This window comes from Symphalangus syndactylus, chromosome 22 (genome assembly GCF_028878055.3).
Source record: "Symphalangus syndactylus isolate Jambi chromosome 22, NHGRI_mSymSyn1-v2.1_pri, whole genome shotgun sequence".
NCBI classification, from domain to species: Eukaryota; Metazoa; Chordata; class Mammalia; order Primates; family Hylobatidae; genus Symphalangus; species Symphalangus syndactylus.
Window position 1 is genome coordinate 57772169 of NC_072444.2, and position 22562 is coordinate 57794730.

General features: G+C 39.8%; 1 protein-coding gene across 11 annotated transcripts in view; it reads right to left on the bottom strand.

The window, feature by feature from the left end:
- The window catches only part of NCKAP5 (NCK associated protein 5), a 1005982-nt gene that overhangs the window by 282007 nt on the left and 701413 nt on the right, over positions 1 to 22562 (bottom strand). For all 11 annotated transcript variants that reach the window (XM_063630959.1, XM_055260746.2, XM_055260747.2 and 8 more), the window contains one exon: positions 9847 to 9996. In XM_063630959.1, coding sequence (XP_063487029.1) covers positions 9847 to 9996 — 150 coding nt within the window. The remainder of the gene's footprint in view (positions 1 to 9846; positions 9997 to 22562) is intronic.

Below are 22562 nucleotides of genomic sequence, written 5' to 3' on the forward strand. Positions count from 1 at the left end.
AAAGGCCTGCCTGAGAGAGGAACTAGCTCAAATGAAAGCAGAGCTGAGAGATGGAGAAAGCTTTCTGACATTGTCTGAACCCTTGCATTCATCCATGTCTTGTTACAGCTGATTGTCCAGTTATATAACCATCCTTCCTTTTAGTTAAGTCAGTTTGAGTAGTGTCTCTATGACTTGCGACTGAAAGAGTAATCACGAATAGAGTACCTTGAAAGAATACTAAGATTTCCCACATTATAAAGTTTTCCCAAGATTTTAGATCTTTGAAATTGTTTCAGCAACCCACGGACCCTCTCAATATTGTATCCTATACTGAGTGACAATGGTGGCCCCTTGGAGTGTGTGGGTTGGGTGCTCTTTGCCTAACTGTGCTGCCTCCATCAGCTTCATTTCTGGGATTCTTGATTTTGGTTCTTAAATAAGAAATCTGTCTATGGACATGACTGCTTTAAAAGATAATGGTATGCTTTAAATATTATATCACAATATATATGTGTAAAGACTTAGGTACCAGGATGCTCATAAGAACATTATAATAGTGAAAGACTGTGAACAAGCTAAGCAGCCAACAGTGAGGATTAAATAAATGGCACTCAGTATCCATTGAATAAATTTCTACATAGCCAGTGCATCATATTTTTGAAAAGTATTGGATAATGTGGAGAAACGGTTTTGGTACACTGCATGCAACAGCAGGCTACTTAACTGTATATGGTGTTATTTCATATATCCTAATTTGATTAGGTACAATAATAACAACAAGGCTAGAAATATATATGCTGAAATGCCAATTGCAGCCATTTCCGATTAGTGTAATTACAATTATTTTCTTATGATTTTTCCAATTTTCTGTAATGTGACTACTTACTACTTTTATAATCAGAAAATTACTAGTACAAAGTTACATAATGACATATAATGGAATTTTTTAAAAAACTTCAAGCCCCTTTACCAAAGAGTAGTTTTTGTCTCAAATCCTAGCTTAGTGATGTTGCTAGGTGACCCACAGTTGGATGTAAAACAATCAAGAGAAAGATAAATGCCAGATACTTTAAGACAGGGATGTCTGGTGTTACCTGTCAGCAAACTGTCATAGAATCTAAAGATTAGAAGGACACAATTATGAATTTCTATTCAGAATACCACTGGCATGCTGCCTTATAACTTTTTAATTTCTTTTACATTGTTTTAAGATAGAAGAGGATAAAAGTAAGAGGAACAAGGTAAGAACTTAAAGCCAATTAGAAAGGGAAAGAAAATAGCCCATTCCTCTCACTGGCAAGGAGACAAAGACAAACTTGGACATATCTGTGGCCATGTCAGGGGAGCCCTCAAAGGTGGCATGAAGTCACTGAAGAGCACTTTGGATAATGACCTTTCCCCAGGCTTCAAAGCTTGTGGCACTGGGCACACGTGGGAAGGGCCTCTGGATCTCAGTCTGAAGACCCAGGGAAAGTTCTGCTTAAGGGGAGGCAGGGGCACAGAAAGGTTAGACTACAAGGTGGTTAAGATCAGCTTCATCCATGTCTCTGAAACGACATGAACTCATTCTTTTTTATGGCTGCATAGTATTCCATGGTGTATATGTGTCACATTTTCTTTATCCAGTTTATCATTGATGGGCATTTGGGTTGGTTCCAAGTCTTTGCTATTGTAAATAGTGCTGTAGTAAACATACATGTGCATGTGTCTTTATAGTAGAATGATTTATAATCCTTTGGGTATATACCCAGTAATGACATTGCTGGGTCAAATGGTATTTCTGCTTCTAGATCCTGGAGGACTCGCCACATTGTCTTCCACAATGGTTGAACTAATTTACACTCCCACCAACAGTGTAAAGGCATTCCTATTTCTCCACATCCTTGCCAGCATCTGTTGTTTCCTGACTTTTTAATGATCATCATTCTAACTGGCTTGAGATGGTATCTCATTGTGGTTTTGATTTGCATTTCTCTAATGACCAGTGATGATGAGCTTTTTTTCAAACGTTTGTTGGCCACGTAAATAAGATTAATGAAAGCAGAGATTAGAATGGTGGTTACAGAGGTTATGGGGGTGTGAGAATGCAGAGAGGGTGGTCAAAGGGTACAAAATCTGTTGAAAATAGAGTATTATACATCTCAAAATTGCTGAGAGTCCATTTCCAATGTTCTCACCACAAAAAATGTTAAGTATGAGGTGATGGATATGTTAACTAGCTTGATGTAATTATTACATGTTGGATCATCAATCCTAACATCACTTTGCATGCCATAAATGTATCTAATTATAAATTACCAATTTATAATTTTTTAAAATGACCAGTGAAAGCTTGTTGGGTTTAGTACAGAACTGGACCTAAGTTGTTCTGATAGCTTTAAATTTCACTCTAAAAGTGGTTTCTGTGGTTCTCAATCCTGGCTATGCATCTGAATAATCCACAGAGTTTTAGAAAAATACAGATGGTCACTTTCCATTGTAGACTTAAAAGAGGTGGGATTTCCTGGGTTATATTCTAGACATCTGAGTTTTTAAAAAGCTCTATTTCTTCTCTGGTTTCATCCCCCTAGCCTGCTTGCAAATCTCATTCTTGCATTCATACTTCTCTCTCCTGCATCATCGATTTCACTGTCTCCACTAGAACATGGCCATTGGCACACTAACATGCCATACCATCAGCTGCCCTTTGAAGAGTTTCTCTTGTACCCTATTTCTCTTCAGTTTTGACTCTCTCCATGTCTGACCCACTTCAAGCCTGTCTATACATGTGTCCACATGTTTTCCTCCCTGCCCACTCCCATCAGAAACTGTTGTTATCCAGGTCATAGCTGACCATGCCTTGCCAGAGCTGAGGATGGATTCTGTGCTCCATCTTGCTGGTGCTCTTAGCAGCACTCGACAAGGATACCCTTGGAGCACTTTCTTCTTTAGGTTCCTACAACACTTCACCTTCCATTTTCCTCCTATCACACCAGATACTCTCCCCAGGCTCAGATGCTGGCTCCTCTTCCTCTGTCAGACCTCAAAATATGGGGAATCTTAGAACTCTGTCCTCTGCCCTCTTCTTGTCCATTTACAGTTACTTCTGATAGGACTTTAATTAGTCCCACAAGGCCAAGTGTCATCTGTATGCTGATGACTCTCAAATCCATATCTCTAGCTCTGACCTGAACTTTGTATTTCCGCCTGCCCATAGAACATCATCACTTGAATGCTTAATAGGCATCTCAACTTAACACGGGTAAAAACCAACAGACAATTGCATGCTAATTTTGCTAAGTCACCTTTCCTCCAAGTCTTGCCTCTCTCAGGAATTTGGTACAACCTCACACTTAGTTGCTAAAACCAAAAAACTAGAAGTTATCCTTCTCACTTTTTTACTTATATTCTACATCCAATGGATCTGTAATTCCTAATAGACCTTACTTCCGAAATATATTCTTGGGCCATTTCTTACTAGCATAGTATAGTGGAGCCATACATTGAGAGTTCAAATTCTGACCCTCTCACTGACTACATGACCTTGGGCAAAATTTCCAACCTTTCTGGGGCTCATTTTCCTCATCTGTAAAATAGAGGTAATAGTGATAACTACTGCTGGGCTCAGGAAAAATATCCCCAAATGAAAGCCTCAGAAGCCAAAGTTTTTCTCTGATCTTCTTGTCCTCCTGTCTCCCAGCTTCATTTTCCCCTAGTCTAGTCATAGAAACTGGAATCCCTCTTCTCCAAGGCAGGTCAAAGAAACCAGAAAGCTAGACATAAAACCTAAAAAATATTACTCTAATTTTCCTTCTGTTTTTCTATGTAAAATCTGACCATAAGGAAATTATCTGACCTGCCTTGTTTGCTATAGGTCATAAGACCCCTATTCTAGAAGAGGTTTTGCCCCACACCCAGAAGGAAGGAATGCTGCAAACAGAGGCCAGTTAGAATCTAGACAGGCAGGCCTCACAGGGTTTCCCCACTCAGTCTATTACCATTAGATCATACTCTTTTCTTGTACAGTCATCTTTCTACACGGCTCTCTATACTCTGTTGAACCTAAGCATAAAAATGGACAATTTCTCCTGTGTCTTTGAGTCCCCATTCTGAAGGCTCCTATGTATACACACTGAAAATAAATGTGTATGCCTTTTCTCCTATCAATCAGTTGGCCTTATGTCAATGATTTTCTGTGAACCTCTAGGGAGCCAAGGTCTCCCGCTGGTCCCCATACTACCATATCCCACAGGGCTACGAAGATGAAAATAGCATATATAAACATAAATGGTAATCAGAACAGTGTTGGGATATAGTAAGCCCTATAGGAAGGCTTGCCAACATGGTTATTATTATTCCCATTACCTCCCTGTAGTCCAATAACATTAATATGATATGATTATCATTCCCTATTAGTCCTAGACATCTACCCTAGACTAGTTTACTCATATTGTTTGTCTGAATCTAAAAACAACAACAAAAAAATACCTTCTACCTGGTCTCCCTGCTCCTCCTATGTCCCACTATTAGCCCACAAAGCAGAAGGATTCGTCTTTATAAATGAGAAGTTACATCATTGCTTCTTCCCAGTTTAAAATTCTCTAAATGGCTTCCTTTTACATTTACATCATTTTCAGAGTCTTTACTGTGACCATGGCCTATACGGCTTAACCAGGTCTGGCCCTCGTCTACCTCTCTGAACTCATCTTCTTCCGTTTTTCAAATCTTGTGCCTTGTGTCCCAGGACACACTTCTTATTTCTGTTCCTTGGACTTGCCAAGCTTTCCAGCATCTTCAGGTGGCTTTTCACCTTTGCAGCTGCCTCCTCTTGGAATGTTCTTCCTCCGATCTTCACACTGCTGTCTCCTTTTTATTTTTTATATTACGCCCAAATGGCTGATGTCAGAGGTCTTCTCAAGTAAATACCTCTCCTACCCCTAGCTCTCATTCTCTCTACTACTACCTCAACCAACTTTTCTTACTTACAGGCATAATAGTTACCTATTTGTTTGCTTATTTATTATTTGATTTAAGTATATGCTTCCTGTATCTTCCCACTGGGGTGGGGACCAAGAAAACTGATCTAATCCCTGTGCAAAGAACACATGTTTGGCCCATAGAAGATATTTAATATATATCTATCGACTATGAGTTCTACATGTAATTGTGATGCACAGCCAGGTTTGTCTATTTTGAACTAACTAATTTTAAATAGGAATTAATGATTAACAAAATGCTTATGCACAGCACTTTAATTGTCATCCTTTCATGGAAAGGTATAATTGAGTAGAAAAAGCTGTTATTCACCTTAACACATTAAATTGCCATATTTTTCTGCACAAAATAAATCATTCCTATAAGCGGCCAAGTTCTTTCAACCTTGAGGCTATCTAGCTAAGTCATCAGCACATGCTCTTAGGCTTAGGACTCTCAGGCGGTGGCAGGCCTGTTCTCCTCCTGGCTAGAAGCTGAGAATCAGAGATGCCATGGGAGTTGGGAGTGAACCAAGGCAACATCCAGCTTCACTTTTAGTCAGGTGTGCAGTTGGTCCCTGAGTGGAGAGAACGGCCAAGTGGGAGTGTCAGGAGCGGGGCCTGCAGACAAACAAATAATGTCTTTCAAGGAACATGCCACGAGCAAATCTGGGGCCTAAGTGGGGCAAATGCCCAGGAGTAGGGAACAAGGAAGACTCCAGACGAAGCCAGTGGATCCTGGAGGGCAGGTCTGGGAAGATCCCTTGAACCAGTGGCTTCTGGTGGGGTGGGAGAAAGGAGTGATAGTTTCATAGAAGGGACTTGAGACATGGCAGTGCTATTGAGAATGGTGAGCTGTGTTCTAAGTCAAGTAAGCAGTCTCTGAAACAGGAGCCTTGAAAACCCAGACTTTTAAAAAACATAGAAAATGCTACACTCAGGCACTGAGAAGTTACATAAAATGTGCAAGTGGCATCCAGATTGTCCATGTGTACCCTATGACACCAATATACACCAAATGATTTCTCTTCCAGGCACCAGGACCCTAAACACAAATTATAACTTAAGCCCAGGGGAAGCAGTGGCTGGGTAGTGACGGTAAACGGTCTACTCTTCACCATGAAGAGCTGGCAACAGCTGAAACCAACGTACTCACTAGAGAAAATAAGGCTGAAAAGAAAAAGGGAAAGTGTGTATAATTATAATTTTTATAATTTTGACTGTTGGCACTGGAGGCGTTTTTAGGAAGGTAAAGGTCTTAATCAGCACAATATTTTGCCAAGCATGGGGATGGTAATGGAATGAGCCCATGACGTGGCATGCAGAGACCTAGACAGCTCTGCAAATTAAAAGACAGAACTTGGCTGTGGGAGAAGGTGGCTGAGGGAGAGGAGAGTAAGTGGGACAGAGCTGGCCACGTTCTAAGGCAGGGAGAACTGAGGAGAAAGGATCCTGAGAAATGCCCTGCAACCAAAGGACTGGGAGGAAACAGAACTATATATATATATATATATATGTATATATATATATATACATATATATATATATATATTTGCATTTTTAGTACAGACGGGGTTTCACCGTGGTCTCGATCTCCTGACCTCGTGATCCACCTGCCTCGGCCTCCCAAAGTGCTGGGATTACAAGCGTGAGCCACCGCACCCGGGCATGGAAACAGAACTATTAAAAGACAGAGTTGAAGGCCCTTAGCCTCCAGAATATTCTGCCATGACCCCATATCCTGGATTTTGGAAAAATCAAGTAAAGGGGCCTCTGTTTCATAGGAGGTTGGTGCATGGAGAAGAAAGAGGAATCAATTGACGAATGTGAGTAGGAACTTGCCCCAGAAATGGTCACAAGAGGGAATGATACAGGGGTGGTGGCTGGCGGGGGGGGTGATTTGCTTAGACAATATTAACTTAATTTTCAAAGTCAGGGGCTCCTCAAGTTCTTTTTGAATATTATTGTCACAGTCATCAAGAACGTAATATAGATCTCTGCATTTCATTTTCCATACCTTCTTAGAACCTGTTGGGGGAGCAGGAACTAAAGAAGACTGCTTTCCACCACCCTGAAAATCATTCCTTTCTGTGATCCACAACACCAGGGGCCAAGAGATTAGGGCATACAAATATGGTAATTTCAAAAACATGCTGATGGGGTGCTGGTGGTATATTGGTGGGCCTAGCTGCCTTCCAAAAATACGCTAATGGAAGACATTCTTTGTTTTTTTAAAATCTTGTTGTGTGTCACATTTTTCCAAAGTAATTTTTGACACATTATAATTAATTCCCCTGCAATCTTCCAAGGGAGCATTTCATTAAAGCATAAAAATCCACACGGGGTCTGTGACCAGCTCTGACTGCAGTCTGTCAAAATCAGTTCTCTATTTTCCCACAATAATGTTTAACCCATGCAAAGATCCTAGACACTGAGAATATGGAGCAAATATTTTAAAATAAAAAAAATTAAGTAGTATATAAAATTCATATGAAAATTGAATTACAGGTATGACAAAGAGACAACTATATCTTATATAAGAAGATATATTTATATATATTTACAAACTTATATATTTGTATTTCTTATTTTACATACTTTGTTATAAAATGAAATAATCTTCTTATACCTGTTCAGGTAGAAGATAGTAAGATGTGAAGGCAAGGAGAAAGTTCATTTAATATTGAACAAAGAATTTTAGGAAGCTAGCAGTGACACTATGACTATAGGAAATTTAAAAAATAAAATAGTTTTATGAATTAAAATAGTGGGGCTTAATGGCACTTACACATATCATCTATTGCATTCAACTAATGCTGGAATCAAGAGTTGTTGCCTGAAGCGTAAAGAACTCGGTGGAAGGAAAAAAGATACTGCTTCTCTTTTACTCACTACAGTTTAAGAAACATTTGCTGCCAAATACATTTTTTAAAGACCTCTTAGCTCAGTTAAGCAAAATGTCCTTTTCATTGTTGTCTCTAACACAACATGAACTAAGATTAATTTTCTCTGTAGTCATAAACAAAAACTAACAATTTCAGTACGCGGTTCTCTGGGAGTAAGAAATGGTAATATCAGCTCTTTCCTATTGTGAATCTAGTTAATTCAACCTCTAGACAAAGCTATGAGTTTCTTAAAACTCAAATGGGAACCTCAGTTTCCCTTGAGAAAGCTTTCCTATCTTTTATAGTGACTATCTTCAAAAAATGACAAAAGAATGAGAACACTTGGGGAGACAAGGGTGATTCCTAGCTCTTTGCCCAGAGGGAGTTGCTAGCGATTCCTTCAGTTGATATTTGTTCTGCTCTGTGTTTGAAGCTACTTGCTTACCTGTCTGCCTTCGGTCACACAGGTAAGTAGCCCAACTCTTTCATTCACAGTCCTGATATTATTAATCATTGTGCCCAGATTAGTAGGAACAACATTAAGGAAAAGGAGCAGGTTTGGTGTGGATGAATAAAAGAGACTATGCACCAGGCATCATCTTAAAAATAATTACACACGTAATCCTCATTACTTCCCTGTAAGGCTCGTTACTATTACTATCCCCATGCTTTCAGCTGAGGGAACAGAGGCACGGGGAGCCTAAGTAACTTTGATGGTTTCAAATCTAGAAAGTAGTCGAACAGGGATTCAAATCAAACCCCAAGAATTGAGCTTCAAAGTGCATAATCTCACCATTCTGCTTTATTATCACCGAGGAAATTAGTGTAAAATGGATATGCTCATTATAGACAATGTGGTAGATCTGAGGTAGAATTGCAGAAACCAAGCATAGAAAACAAGGCCCCTCCAGGTCTTTTTTTTTTTCTTTTTTTTTTTTGAGTCTGTCGCCCAGGCTGGAGTGCAGTGGTGCAGTCTTGGCTCACTGCAAGCTCTGCCTCCCAGGTTCATGCCATTCTCCTGCCTCAGCCTCCTGAGTAACTGGGACTACAGGCGCTTGCCACCACGCCCGGCTAATTTTTTTGTATTTTTAGTAGAGACGGGGTTTCACCGTGTTAGCCAGGATGGTCTCCATCGCCTGACCTCATGATCAGCCCACCTCGGCCTCCCAAAGTTCTGGGATTACAGGCGTGAGCCACCGCACCCGGCCTCCAGGTCTTCTTCCTTTAAGCTAGTAGAGTTTTCAAGATTCTGTAGACTCTATGGTAGAACTGCGTTTTTAGATGTTGGGTGAAGGCCCTTTATAAGCTTATCGAAAGGAGGTAAGTGAACTCAGAGAAAAAAAAAAATCTTTGCTGAGTCTTTAAGCATGTGACATTTCAATCAAGAACTAGTAACTGGAATGGTCTTTGATGACTGCTATAAATATTCATGAATTAACACTTGAAATAATGTCAAATGCCACTAAGTAACAGACTAGTGTTGTCATATACTGGTCTGGAGGTTTCTGGAGGATGCCAGTGCTCCAAAAAATCTCCTTAAGTCTCCTTAGCCAGTTTCAGCTCCACTGTTAGATGCTTTACACATTTAATTCCTGCACTTTTCTTTAAAGTATGACTATACTTCTTAAAATCTCTGTGTGTGTGTCCAATCATCTTTACATACTATTAAATATTTTACTTAGTCATTCATTAATTAATTCATTCATTTTACCCCAAACAAAGTAAAATATGACACAGCCCCTTCCCTCAAGGAGCTTGCAATTTTAGGAATTAATCCAGTTTGATGCTGAATTTAAGTTAAAATCAATTACTGCCCTATGTACTCCTTTTAAAACAACATAAGGTCAAGACCCTTTCAGTGCTAACTTTTTGCTCATCGTAGACAAATCTCAGTAGGAAATCGTAGATCGTATTAGTCTGGGAGAACTCAAAAGGGAAGATTTATACTCACTCAAAACCAGTGCCAATAAAAGAAGCAGAACACTGTTATTTTTCTTGAAGAGTGTAAAAATTGCTTAATTTCTTACCTCTAGAGCTTTCAATCTCTCTAATAGCAATTTGGTCTTTTCTTTTCCCTCATCTGTACTGCTGCTTTCACTCCTCGTATCCTCATTAACCACCATGTGAAGATCTTCCACAGCTTCCTTATGTTTTCTCTCTTCCTCTGACAGCTTTTCCTGAAGCAAGAAAGAATTACTGTTTTCAATAATCTCCCCTGAAAAATAAGCATGAGTGTGAGGCTGAAAAGGCTGGAATCATTCTCCTGCGTGTGCATTCTTCTGGGGCTGGGAGTTTGCTAAACAAATTCTGAGAGGGGTTTATTTTTAAAAATGAAGTAGATATTTTTACTGAACCCTGGAAGGACAAAGCCATTGGGTCGCCATCTCTCAATGCAGATGTCCTTTGCACAGTTGGAGAAGTGACTAAGCCAGCAAAGCCATAGGTGGATTCATGTGGTTAATCCAATTTTATCTGCACAATGAAACTCAGCTATACTGCAAACTGTGGAAAAATACATCAATTTTGATACCTTGATTTGTGAAAGGCATAGCTCCTCAAGATAGGATCATTAAAGTCACTGGACATGCAGCCATTTAATTAAAAGAATATAAAATCACAAAATACTGAAATAAGAGTGATTTCAGAATTCAAAGCTCACACCTATTAGTTCTTTCAGCTCAATAATGACACAAATTTTAAGGATCCCTTATCCCTTTCTGTTCAGCATTCGAACTATGACCTTGAGGCAGACATAAAAAGTTATTTTGTCTTGACTCACTGTTGGAAGCCCCTCACTCAACCTTGTCTCTGGAAGCTTTTTGAAAGCTGAGAAGTATTAAGTTAAGCCTCATGAATAGCTCTTGTTTTCAAGGGAAAAGGAACTATTAAGAGATTACCATATTAAAAAAAAAATCCATTTTGTGCATGGAGACTCTTGCTCCCCACAACCAGGTGACATCCTTCCATTACACTATTTAATTCTAAACACAACGCTGCAGAGATCTTTGCTTTAGTGTAGCTGGTTGTCAACCATCTGAACAAAACTGGATTATCAGTGGTAAGAGACTTCTCTATATTTTAGTACTAAGCTAAGATCTATTTGCAAAAACAGATACACAAAAGTAGCATTCTTACCCTCAAGGAGCTATACAATCTACTTAGAAATGAAGAACATAAGAAGAAAAAAAAACCACAGCGTTTTCAAACTGTGTTCATCAAGGTGCTTTGAAGGTTCCAAAAATATTTAAGTTATTTTCTGAAAACAAATTACAAAGTATGTAAAAATATATCTTAATGTATATATATACATTTATACATACATATGTATCAGTGTATATGTGTGTATACATAAATCACTTTAGACCACAAAGTCAGTGATTCATCCATGTGAACCTATTAGGTACGGATTTCAGGATCTAATTTCTTCTGTCATCTCTGTTTATATAAATGCATAGTTGATTAGAAAGGTTGTAGTTCTTTATGAAATCAGGCCCAAGCATGTGTAACTGTATACCATGTGCAGGTATGAGTTCAGCTCAGATAAATGCCAGGCAAGTTTAAGATGTACATCCACAGACCAGGAAAGAAGTCCAGGTCATGGTAGCATTTTTATAGCTTTGATTTTTTAGGGTTTGGTCACCTGTCAGACTTACATTTCCATGATAAGGAATATGAAGTTTGTAGATACTGTACCCTAAACAAAGAGGTACTTTTACTTCTCTTTTGTGGTTTGGGATGACCGTAAGTAAACACTAACTTAGGTTGATGAAGCAAGCTGTTTTAAAATTATCTTCATTTTACTTTTCTGTATACAGTTTTTCATTCATCACTCAGCATATGCCACTTATATTTTATACATATACATATGTATATATGCACACATACATATATCCACACATACACATATACACAGTCACACATTGCTTAGGAGATTTCATCATTGTGTAAACATCACATAGTGTACTTACACAAACCTAGATGGTACAGCCTACTACACACCCAGGCTATATGGTACCTAGGTTAGAATCCTATATACCATGTTACTGTACTGAATACTGTAGACAACTGTAACACAATGGCAAGTATTTGTGTATCTAAACATATCTAAACATAGAAAAGGTACAGTAAAAACATGGTATAATCTTATGAGACCACCATCACACATGGGGACTGTCATTGACCCACATCTTTATGAAGTGCCTGACTCTGTGTGTGTGTGTGTGTGTGTGTGTGTGTGTGTAGAAGCATCCTGTAATAATCAGAGCTTAATAGCTAATTAAAACAAAGAAAAGCCACTGGGGCAGTAAATGAAAAGCCAAAAGACTTTGGAATGTAACACCCAGATTTCAGGTCTACCATTTATTTAGCAGTTTGGCAAATGATCTTAGACAAACTTTTTTTTTTTTTTTGAAATGGAGACTTGCTCTGTCACCCAGGCTGGAGTGCAGTGGTGTGATCTTGGCTCACTGCAACCTCCACCTCCCAGGTTCAAGTGATTCTCCTTCCTCAGCCTCCCGAGCAGCTGGGATTACAGGAGCCTGCCAACATGGCCAGCTAATTCTTGTATTTTTAGTAGAGACAGGTTTCACCAGGTTAGCCAGGCTGGTCTCAAACTCCTGACCTCAGGTGATCCACCCTCCTCGGCTTCCCAAAGTGCTGGGATTACAGGCCTGAGCCACCATGCCTAGGCTTGGACAAACTTTAATTTCAATAAGTCTTGATGTCTTTGTCTCCTAAACTCCTAAATGAGGCTAATGTCAACATATATATACTCACATACCGTATAGTGAATTCTTGTTATTCACAATGGTTATGTTCTCTAAAATTTTCATGAACAGAACACCAACTTAGGAAATGTGAAATTATTGTTCCTAGGGGAAATACAGAGTTAGGTTCCTGTGAGCCCCTGGTCACATTTTCATTAACCAGCCATTATATAATCTTGTTTTATGTGTATTTCTATTTAAAGACACCTTATATTTAACATACACTGTCGATTCATTGACATTGACCTAACAGCCAACAGCACTGTAACTCATCCTGAAGGAAGCTTATCTAACAGAGAGGTATTTTATCTGTAGGGCACATCACAGCCTGCAGGTGGTTAGGAACACCAGACAGCGCTTAAGCACTACACTCAGGGCCATTTCAAACAGTGAAATCACCAACAAAAAGCACAAAATACAAAAAATGTATCATTAAATAGACCACAAACAGGACACCAGTTTATTGCATGAAAGCTAAAACAACAAAGGCACAGTACTGCCTTGCTCCATCTCAGCTAGTAACATGAACCTTGGGTGACTAATTTTTCACCATTCCACATATGTTCACGAATGACCACAAAAGTGACACAAGTATTGATTTTTGGGTTACAAATACATTTTTGTGAGTCGACAATTTGTGAATGCAGAATCTACAAATAATGAGGAGCACTGCCCTACTGTACACACACACACACACACACACACACACACACACTCTTAAAGTACCTAGACACAGTGCCCAAGTATTATGAGGTAGAAATAATTAAAGACAATAAGGATTATATATGAGTATTTAGATTACATAAAATGTCAGGGTCACTTTACATAATTTGAAGAAAGGGCAATCAATAAAAGCTGTGAGACATGATTCTATGGAAACTGAATGTGACTCATATTCTAACACAGTGATACAACTTAAATAGAGAGGCATAGGGTGGGTGTTTGGTGAAAGAGAAAATTTTAAAAGGCTCCTAGTCAAAAGTAAGTTTTCTCCTTACAGGTTTATAAGGAAATCAGTTTGATTATAATAGAGAAAAGCTTTTTGAGAGAATAGTTGAATAATAGGATTGGGGAGAAAAGGAGGGGGAGAGGATGCTTGGAAATGAGACAAAAATTCAGACACAATTCATTCATTTGTTCATCCAACAAATGTTTTGTTAAACACCGATTATGGGCCATTTGCTGATCTAGGTACTGGAGTATGGAAAACAAGACAAAGTTCCTATATTCCATGAAATTATATTCTAATGTTGGGAAACATGGCAAACTCCAAATCAAATCTGTAAGTAATATAAGGTATCAGTAGCTGGTGGTAAATGCTATGAAGAAAATAATATCATGTGATGGAGAGTGGTATGGTTAGGGGCAATGTTAGATGTGCTAACAACAGAGTGAGGCTGAGTAAGGAGGTGGCCATTACAGCGAAGGCCAAATGATGAGGAGGAAGTAGCTGTGCAGTGGTTTAGGAAAGAGCATTCTTAGCAGAAGGACTAGCAAAGCAAATACTTGTGGCAGGGCCAGGCCTGCCTTGCTGGCCAGCTGAGTGAGGGTCTGCGGTGGAGCATAGTGACTAAAAGAGGAAGGCTAGCAGGAAATGAGATCAGAAAGAGAGATGGACCACAGAGGGTCTTGCGAGGCATAGGAAGAAGTTTGGATTTTATTCTAAGGGCACTAAAGAGGAACTGAAGTCTAGACATAGGGGAGTGGTAGGTTCTGATTTACATTTTAGAAACATCATCCTGACTGCTGCAATGGAGAATGGGCTGTGGAAGGAAGGAGCTAGGAGACTAGTTGGAAAGTCTTTATACAGAAGGAAATAAAAATCAGGAATATTTTGAAGTTTGAATCAGGACTTACCAAAAGCAGTTCTTATGGTGGTTCAGAAACTACCACAGACGATGGGTCAGATGCCCTGAATTCAGTGCTCAGATTTTACAACTGTGGAACTTTCTGGGCAAATCATTCCAACTTTTTAGGCCTCAGTTTCCCCCAGAGATAAAGCGAGGAGTTGGACTCAATGTCTCTTCCAGTGTTAAGGTTCTAAGAATTCAATTACTCAAGATACAATTTTCAGAAAGAAAACATTGTCAAGGCACTCAGTGGTAGCAGAAATGACAAGAGAACAGAAAAAAGCACCTCTACATTTTGTAATAAGAAGGTTGTTAGTGGCAACTTGAGAGCTGTTTGACTAAAGTGTGACAAAGGTACCCAAATTGTCAGTGGTTAAGCAAAAAGTAAAAAGGGAGAAAATAGAGGCAATTTTCTCAGATGCTCATTTGAAAGTTTGGCAGGGAAGGAAATCTAAAGAACTGTAGCTGAAGGGCATTGTGGAGGCAAGTGGAAACCTTTTTCAAGATAGAAAAAATGAGGTTGTTTGAAGAACTAAAGAGAGGAGGGAGCACCAGAGAGAGTAGCAAAGGTGGGAATGTACGAAGAGATTTCTAAAGCCAAGAAGGCGGGGGATGAAGGGCACTGATAGAGGAGCCAAGGTTTGGAAAATGCAGTTCCCTGTAAAATATCACTTACTTACTTACTTACTTATTTATTTTGAGATGGAGTCTCCCTCTGTTGCCCAGGCTGGGGTGCAGTGGTGCGATCTCGGCTCACTGCAACCTCCGCCTCCTGGGTTCAGGCGATTCTTCCGCCTCAGCCACCCAAGTAGCTGGGATTACAGGCAGGTGCCACCACACCAGCCTGATTTTTGTGTTTTTAGTAGAGATGGCGTTTCGTTATGTTAGTCAGGCTGGTCTGTAACTCCTGACCTCAGGTGATCCACCCACCTCAGCCTCCCAAAGTGCTGGATTACAGGCATGAGCCATACTGTGCCCATCCCCCTGTAAAATATCACTTACAGTTTAATTTCTCAGTTAGCATTTCTAAATCATTAGTGTCTAGCCTGAATTCTTAGAGAACAAGGAATTGAGTACAAGCAGCTCATTTGGGAGATGCAGGAAACACCAGCAGGGAGGTAGGGAAGTGACTCAAGGAAGGGAAGAATTATCTGACCCCAGGGTGAGAGAGCTGAGGTGTTGGTGCCCCAACCCTGGAGGAGTCATTAGTTGAGGCCAGCTCTTGAGGCATTCATTTCCTGGCTCTTCCAGCCTGCTAGAGGCAGTGAGGCTCTGTGTAGTTCTCACGTAAAAGTGCTCTCTGACACAGATCCTGGCAGCTGGAAGTCACGGGGCCACTTTGAATGGTTCTGGGGTGTAGGTACTGCCGATGTGCTCATGACAAAGAGAGTTCAAAGCTGCTCTGATGTAACGCCACCCAGGACCAAAAGCCACATCCGCATGCTGCTCACAGACTAGTCACTGACCTAAAGGCATTCTTGCCGGTGCTCTACATGACAAAATGCCCCGATGCAAATCCAGAAGGTGGGGTTCTCCCTTGTTTCTTAATCATTTAAGATTAATCTTTGGTTTCTTAATCATTTACCAATGAGAGTATTAGAATATAATGTAACATTGAGAAAGAGAGAAAATGGAAGGGACATATTTAGAGTAAGTGAATGAGCAAAAGAAACAAATAGGTGGAGAGACAGAGGTAGAGGAAAGACCTGAGAGAGCGGAGAGAAATGTGGCTATATCCTATTGACAGATCACCATAGTCCATTTTAGATAGAATAGCAGTTGGATTTATCTTACACTCATAAAAACATGACAGTATTTTTTAAAACATCAAGTATATGGATTCTATCCAAAAATAAATAACTTATTTTAATCAGAAAAAATATCACAAATTTTAGGTCCTTCGCCAATTAAGAATCTGAGATATACACAATAAAAAGGGTACAAGACAGAGAGGTAAAAATTGTGTAGTGCTAAATACTGTGTCTTTGTCTTATGAACCTCCAAAAGGGAAATAAGAAAAATAAGCCATGCCCACTCATGAGGATGTCAAAGTTGAAGAGAATAAGTTGATTCTAGAGGTGACCTGTTTTCATTTTTATGGAGTTTAATCAAGAGTGAATTCTATAAAAGTGAAGCTACCATACAAACAACTTTCACTCCCCACATATTTCATATATGATTGAGACCATAAGTTTGTTTGCCTCAACAAATACCAGCTAGAACTCAGAAAGCTAAAGATTTAGGAGCTCAGTTTGCATCGAAGGGTTTAAATTAAATTTCAGCTTGTCGCTACATAAAGCAATCCTTAGATTAGCTGTAAGTTGCTCTAAGTAGTAACCAGGGTAATGATTCACCTTTGGCAGAGCACTCATCTTTTGTTCTCAAGCAGTCAACATCATCAGGCCTATATAAAATACCATCAATCAACACAAAGTTCTGGAATGCATCAAGTGAACTCAGAGGACAGCCCAGGAAGCTTGGGTAGTCCTAAGAGAGGACAGCATGGCTCTTCGTGGATGGCCAGCTGCTGCTCAGTCTACACCCTTCCCCAAAATGTGTACATGTGACTTCTCCATCTTCTAGTCACTGGCTTTCCCCATTCCAGGACACAGGAGGACTCAATCAATATTCCATAAGGTTATTTTGTAATTCATTAATCAAGCTATTCAATTAATATTTGCTGAGCAGTTCCTATATGCTGGCGCTGAGGAATATGCCAGGCGTACAAAAGTGAAAAATACACATGTAGCCCCTGTTCTCATGGAGCTTACAGTCTTGCGGAAGAAGATAGCTATTAATCAAAATGTCAGGAGCAAACACAAAATAGCACTGTAGTGTGTGCTGTGAGGAAGAGTTTCAAGGTGCTTTGAGAACAGATAACAGAGTGATATAAATGAGAGGTTGGGAGAGGTTTCCCAGATTGAGGTGAGATCCGAGGGCAGAGTGGGACCAGGAAATAACCATGATGTGAGAAGAGGGGAGGGCAACTGAGAAGTCCAAAGGTAGGCCAGGGTCTCTGGGGAGGGAGATGAGGCTAGATGGGCAGATGGGGCTAGGCCACTTGTCAAGGAGTTTTGTCTTTACCCTCAGGGAAATGAGAAGCCATTGAATGGAATGCCACTAACTATTTTCAAGTATGGTAGCAGTGAGGGTAACATGGTCAGATGTGAGTTCTGAAACCTCTCTCTGATACGGTGTGGATGGATTGGGGGAAGTTAACACAGATGTCAGAAAAACAAGATGCTGCTGCAACAGGCTATGCGGGAGTTGAAGGAACCATTATTAAAACAACAGTTCCACAAAATAAGAACCCACAGTTTGTAAGGCGTTCCATAATTCTGATTGTTTAGTATGCACTTCCTGTAACAGTGACAAGCAACATTTCCTTATTTCAATGTTTCTCAGAGAGTGGGCCATCAGCCACCAGCATCAGAGTCGACAGGGGCTGGGGGAGGAGAAGAAATGCTGCTTGTTTAAAACGCAGATTCCTTGGTGCACTCTGGCCCTAGTGACTCACAATACCTGGGAGTGGGGACAGGAATCTGTCATCTTAGAGAACACTACAGGTAATTCTAATCCAAGATTAAGTGCCTCTGGACAAACACACTTGAGCATAGAACATAAATCACTTTTACTTCAGAAAACCTTTTGAGGTTGCATATTTGATTTAATTTCTATTATTAACAAGTAAAATGAACAGATAATTAATCATCCAAAGCAACATTCCCTGGAGAGTAAGAGTGGGTGTGGCTATTAATAGTACACTGGAACAGTAGGTGTAACCAAACAAGCTGATACACATTTACCTATAGCTTGCTAACCCTACTTCAGTAATAGATGTCCTATGCAAACTACTTTACCTTCGAGTGGTGAGAGACCCCTCAAAATTTATATCTGAGTTCTGAGACTCTGGGGTTCACTATGTTATGATTGTTCCTTTTCATAGAAGCAGATGGTATTAACAGCTTGTAACTACTTTCAGTGGCTTCCACAGCAAAGGGCATTGAGGCTCCAAGAGACAGGTTCTGTGTTTGCAACAGTGAAGGGAAACATACGTCTACAACTCTTTTGCTTAGAAAGCCTTAGTAATTTAGGCCGGGCGCGGTGGTTCACACCTGTAATCCCAGCACTTTGGAAGGCTGAGGCAGGTGGATCATGAGGTTAGGAGATCGATACCATCCTGGCCACCATGGTGAAACCCCATCTCTACTAAAAAATATACAAAAATTGGCCGGGCACGGTGGCTCACGCCTGTAATCCCACCACTTTGGGAGGCTGGGGTGGGTGGATCACAAGGTCAAGAGATTGAGACCATCCTGGCCAACATGGTGAAACTCCGTCTCTACTAAAAAAATACAAAAATTAGCTGGGTGTGGTGGCATGCACCTGTAGTCCCAGCTACTTGGGAGGCTGAGGCAGGAGAATCACTTGAACCCAGGAGGTGGAGGTTGCAGTGAGCCAATATCATACCACTACACTCCAGCCTGGCAACAGAGTGAGACTCCGTCTCGAAAAAAAAAAAAAAAAAAAAAAAAAGCTTTAGCAATTTAAAAACAATGACTGCTTACCTCTTGTTTTAATTAAATAAAGAGAGAAATCTGCCCATCAGTGTCCCAAATGAGGTAGAAAAGTGGCAACTTGTTGTCACAATAGGCTCACAATTTCTCTCATAAGAAAAGTAAGAAGAAAAGTTGGAACATTTTCATCCCAACCCCAATACTCACTTCCACTGGGTGGATATGATTGCCTAGTTTTGTGTACAAAGGCTTAACCTCAACACAGTGGCCCTTCTGCCTTCTACACCGTCACTAGGGGAGTGACTCTAGGTCTGTCTGAGTCTAGGACTGTGAAGATAACTAAAGAATCCCAAATTATGGCAGAGGGGATAGGCAGTATATATTACACTCGGACATACCTTGGTATTTCATTTGACAGTCAACCTTCTTGCAGATCATCAAGCACCATCTCACTAGGATCTAAAAGTCTATTCTTCTCCAGGGTAGAGACATCTAGCCCCATTTTTAGTAAGCCTTGGAACAAGTAGAAGTAAGAAATCTGCATTCCCTCCTAACTCTGACACTAGCCAGCTGTGTAATTTTAGTTATCACATAAATTCTCTGTCCCTCAATTTCTTCATCCATAAAATAAAATGCACAAACATAGACTCAATCAAAGGTCTCTTCTTGCTTTAAATTTATACAACTTTGATCATCTGTAAAAACTCAACTTTGAAGGATAAATACTGAACTGCTAAAGTTCAGGGGTTTTTAATACATAATTTCATTAAGATTAGACTTGCCTAGAAGATTTCCTGCATAATAAAACTTTTGTGCTTCTTTTCCAGAAGTGTATCTCTATCTTCCTAGTTCCTCACCTTCTTGGAAAAAAAAAAAAAAACAAAAAAGAAAACCTTCTCTGTTTCGTGTGTACTTTTCTTGGGCCCTAAGGTTAAAGCTACCTGTAAGAAACAAAAGGCCAGTGAGAGTTTAGTGAAAGATACTCCCTAACACTTTCCAAAAATCATGCCTAATATGAGCCCTTGCTAATGGCATTTGCTTATGGGAAAAATAGTCCCAAGTAGCTCTTGGTTGCAAGGACTTAAAAAAATAAACACAATTCACTCATCTGTTTTTATTATTATTAACTCTGACGGTGGACACAAAGCATCCATGTAGTAACACTGCATGTATCCTGACGGTAATAACAGTTACCCTCTGTTTCCAACTCAATCATTATTTTTCTGATGGGGACTATCCTTAAATCTTAGCACTGTAGGGGGGAAAAACTCTAAAGTACTTACAGGTTTTTAACTTGATGGCAAAATGAAATTATGGGGATATGAACAAACATCCAACTTTAGGAACTAGTCAGTTGTAGAAGTTAAAACAGAACTTCTTCATTTTGAATATCTAACCATGTGTCATATCCACCTACTAATTCACAGCAAAAATATAAAAAGCTGTAATTTAGGACTGTTCACATGAGGCAGAGATTAGGGTGGTGTTAAAATGAAATATGCTCTTTCCAGAACACAAAAGACATAATAAATAACGATTCATATTTGTATAACATCTCAGGGTTAAACCAACTGAGTTCAGACATCCCATTTTACATACAGCAAGGGCTATATAGGGCAAATATTCTGGACTCCCTTTACAGACAAGGAAACAGCCTCTAACGGGTTGTTAGGTGACCTGTTCAATAGTAAGTGGCAGAGCCAGAATTTAAACACAGTTCTGATTTTGGACGTCATGTTCTTTCCACAGACTCGGTGACCTCTTTTGGACTTTGACATACATCTACAGATCTATCCCTAATGGTAGTAATTCTATCTGAAAATCTGTGATCTTTAGCCAACCGCGAACCATGCTACTGTCAGCGTTTCTCCCAAGATTCCCAGGCCATTCCTCTACAGAGTTGGTGTTTGTATCAGAAATGTCAGGTCTGGCCTCAGATGACTACCAGCAGAATAGTTTTAACAAACCACTACCACTTCCATAGTTAATGATGACTCAATTAGTTCAAAACATAAACACGCACCATAATAAGACCTAAATGGAAATGCAGAGAGGCCAGCCGTCTGGTTGACAGCCGCTCCAGTGTGCCCTGGTTGCTTCAGCTTCTGTGATTTATTTACTCATTTGTTTTCTGGTGGTGGGGAGGGTGTGCAAAATATATTGTCACTTTAGATAGCACTTCAGCAAATACCATAACAACGTTCCCAGGGATTGCTAGCAGCTTTTGTTCAGCACAAGCATACTACATTTTAAAGAGGGAAAAATAGCGTCAGATAAATCACAGGATTTTAAAAGAATATCCCAATTTGTTCACAGTTTAACATTACTACTGTCAGGCAAAACATATAAACCTCTTCTTTTTCATCTCTGGATTTGAGTTACAAAGAGAACTAAGCACAGGTAAAATCCCCAAGATTAAATGTGTATGATGGATAAGAGAACAAAGTGTTTTCTTTATGTCTCTAATATGAACGCACGACCACGGACATATCAATCCACATCTCCTCCACATTACTCTTCACTCAAAACCCTCCTCAACATTGCCGACTGTCTTCCATATTGAACAGATCCCGTGGACTTACACTAATAAATTTTCAGATGATGCTTTTATTGCCTGCTCCATCTATCAGCAACATTTATTTCCCTAAAAAAATAGCCCCAATTCTAAAACCACTTTACATAAAGGGAAACTCTACTGTGGAATAGAATGGTGTGAAAAGTTCTCCTAGATTTTCATTAAAGGTATGCTCCAGGTGGCTGGACAGCTAAGAAGAATAATAACAGAAATTATGTCCTTGTAGCCCATGGGTAGTTGTCTGAGTATAAGCTGGGCAGATAGAAACGAAAAAAAGAAGATAAGAATGCCATGCAGATAGGGAATTTCAGCGGGTAATAGTTAAACTTAAATGCTTAGAGTCAGGGAAAAAAAAAAAAACCTCATAACTTAAGGTTGAAATTTGCAATTCAAATTCAATCCCCCTTTATCCTGTTTTCTAAAGGAATTCACAGGGTAGGGAAGCCAAAGGGCTTCCATATGGAAGCTGAGCTCATGGACTTAGCAAGGTCCATCCCAGAAGGAACTGACAACCCAGTCACTGAGTTGTAAATGGTAGGTAGGTGGCTAGAGTACTGCTGTCTATTGTACTCACTTACAGCAGCCATGTGTCTGAGATTCCCTGACAGAATTTTAATCAAAATAAATTTAAGCCAATATAAAATTTTCTACCCATTTTGTCACAAACGGACGAACCTGGAGGACACTATGTTAACTGAAATAAGCCAGGTACAGAAAGACAAATATCACATGATCTCAACTACATGTGGAATCTAAAGAAGATGAACTCAGAATCAGAGAGTAGACTAGCAGTTACTAAGGGTTTGGGTGGAAGCAGGGGTTGGGGAGATATTGGTCAAGGGATACAGAATTTCATTCAGATAGGAGACCAGGCGTGGTGGCTCACAACTGTAATCCCAGCACTTTGGGAGGCTGAGGCAGGTGGATCATGAGGTCAGGAGTTCAAGAACAGCTTGGCCAACATGGTGAAACCCCATCTTTACTGAAAATACAGAAAATTAGCTGGGCATGGTGGCATGCGCCTGTAATCCCAGC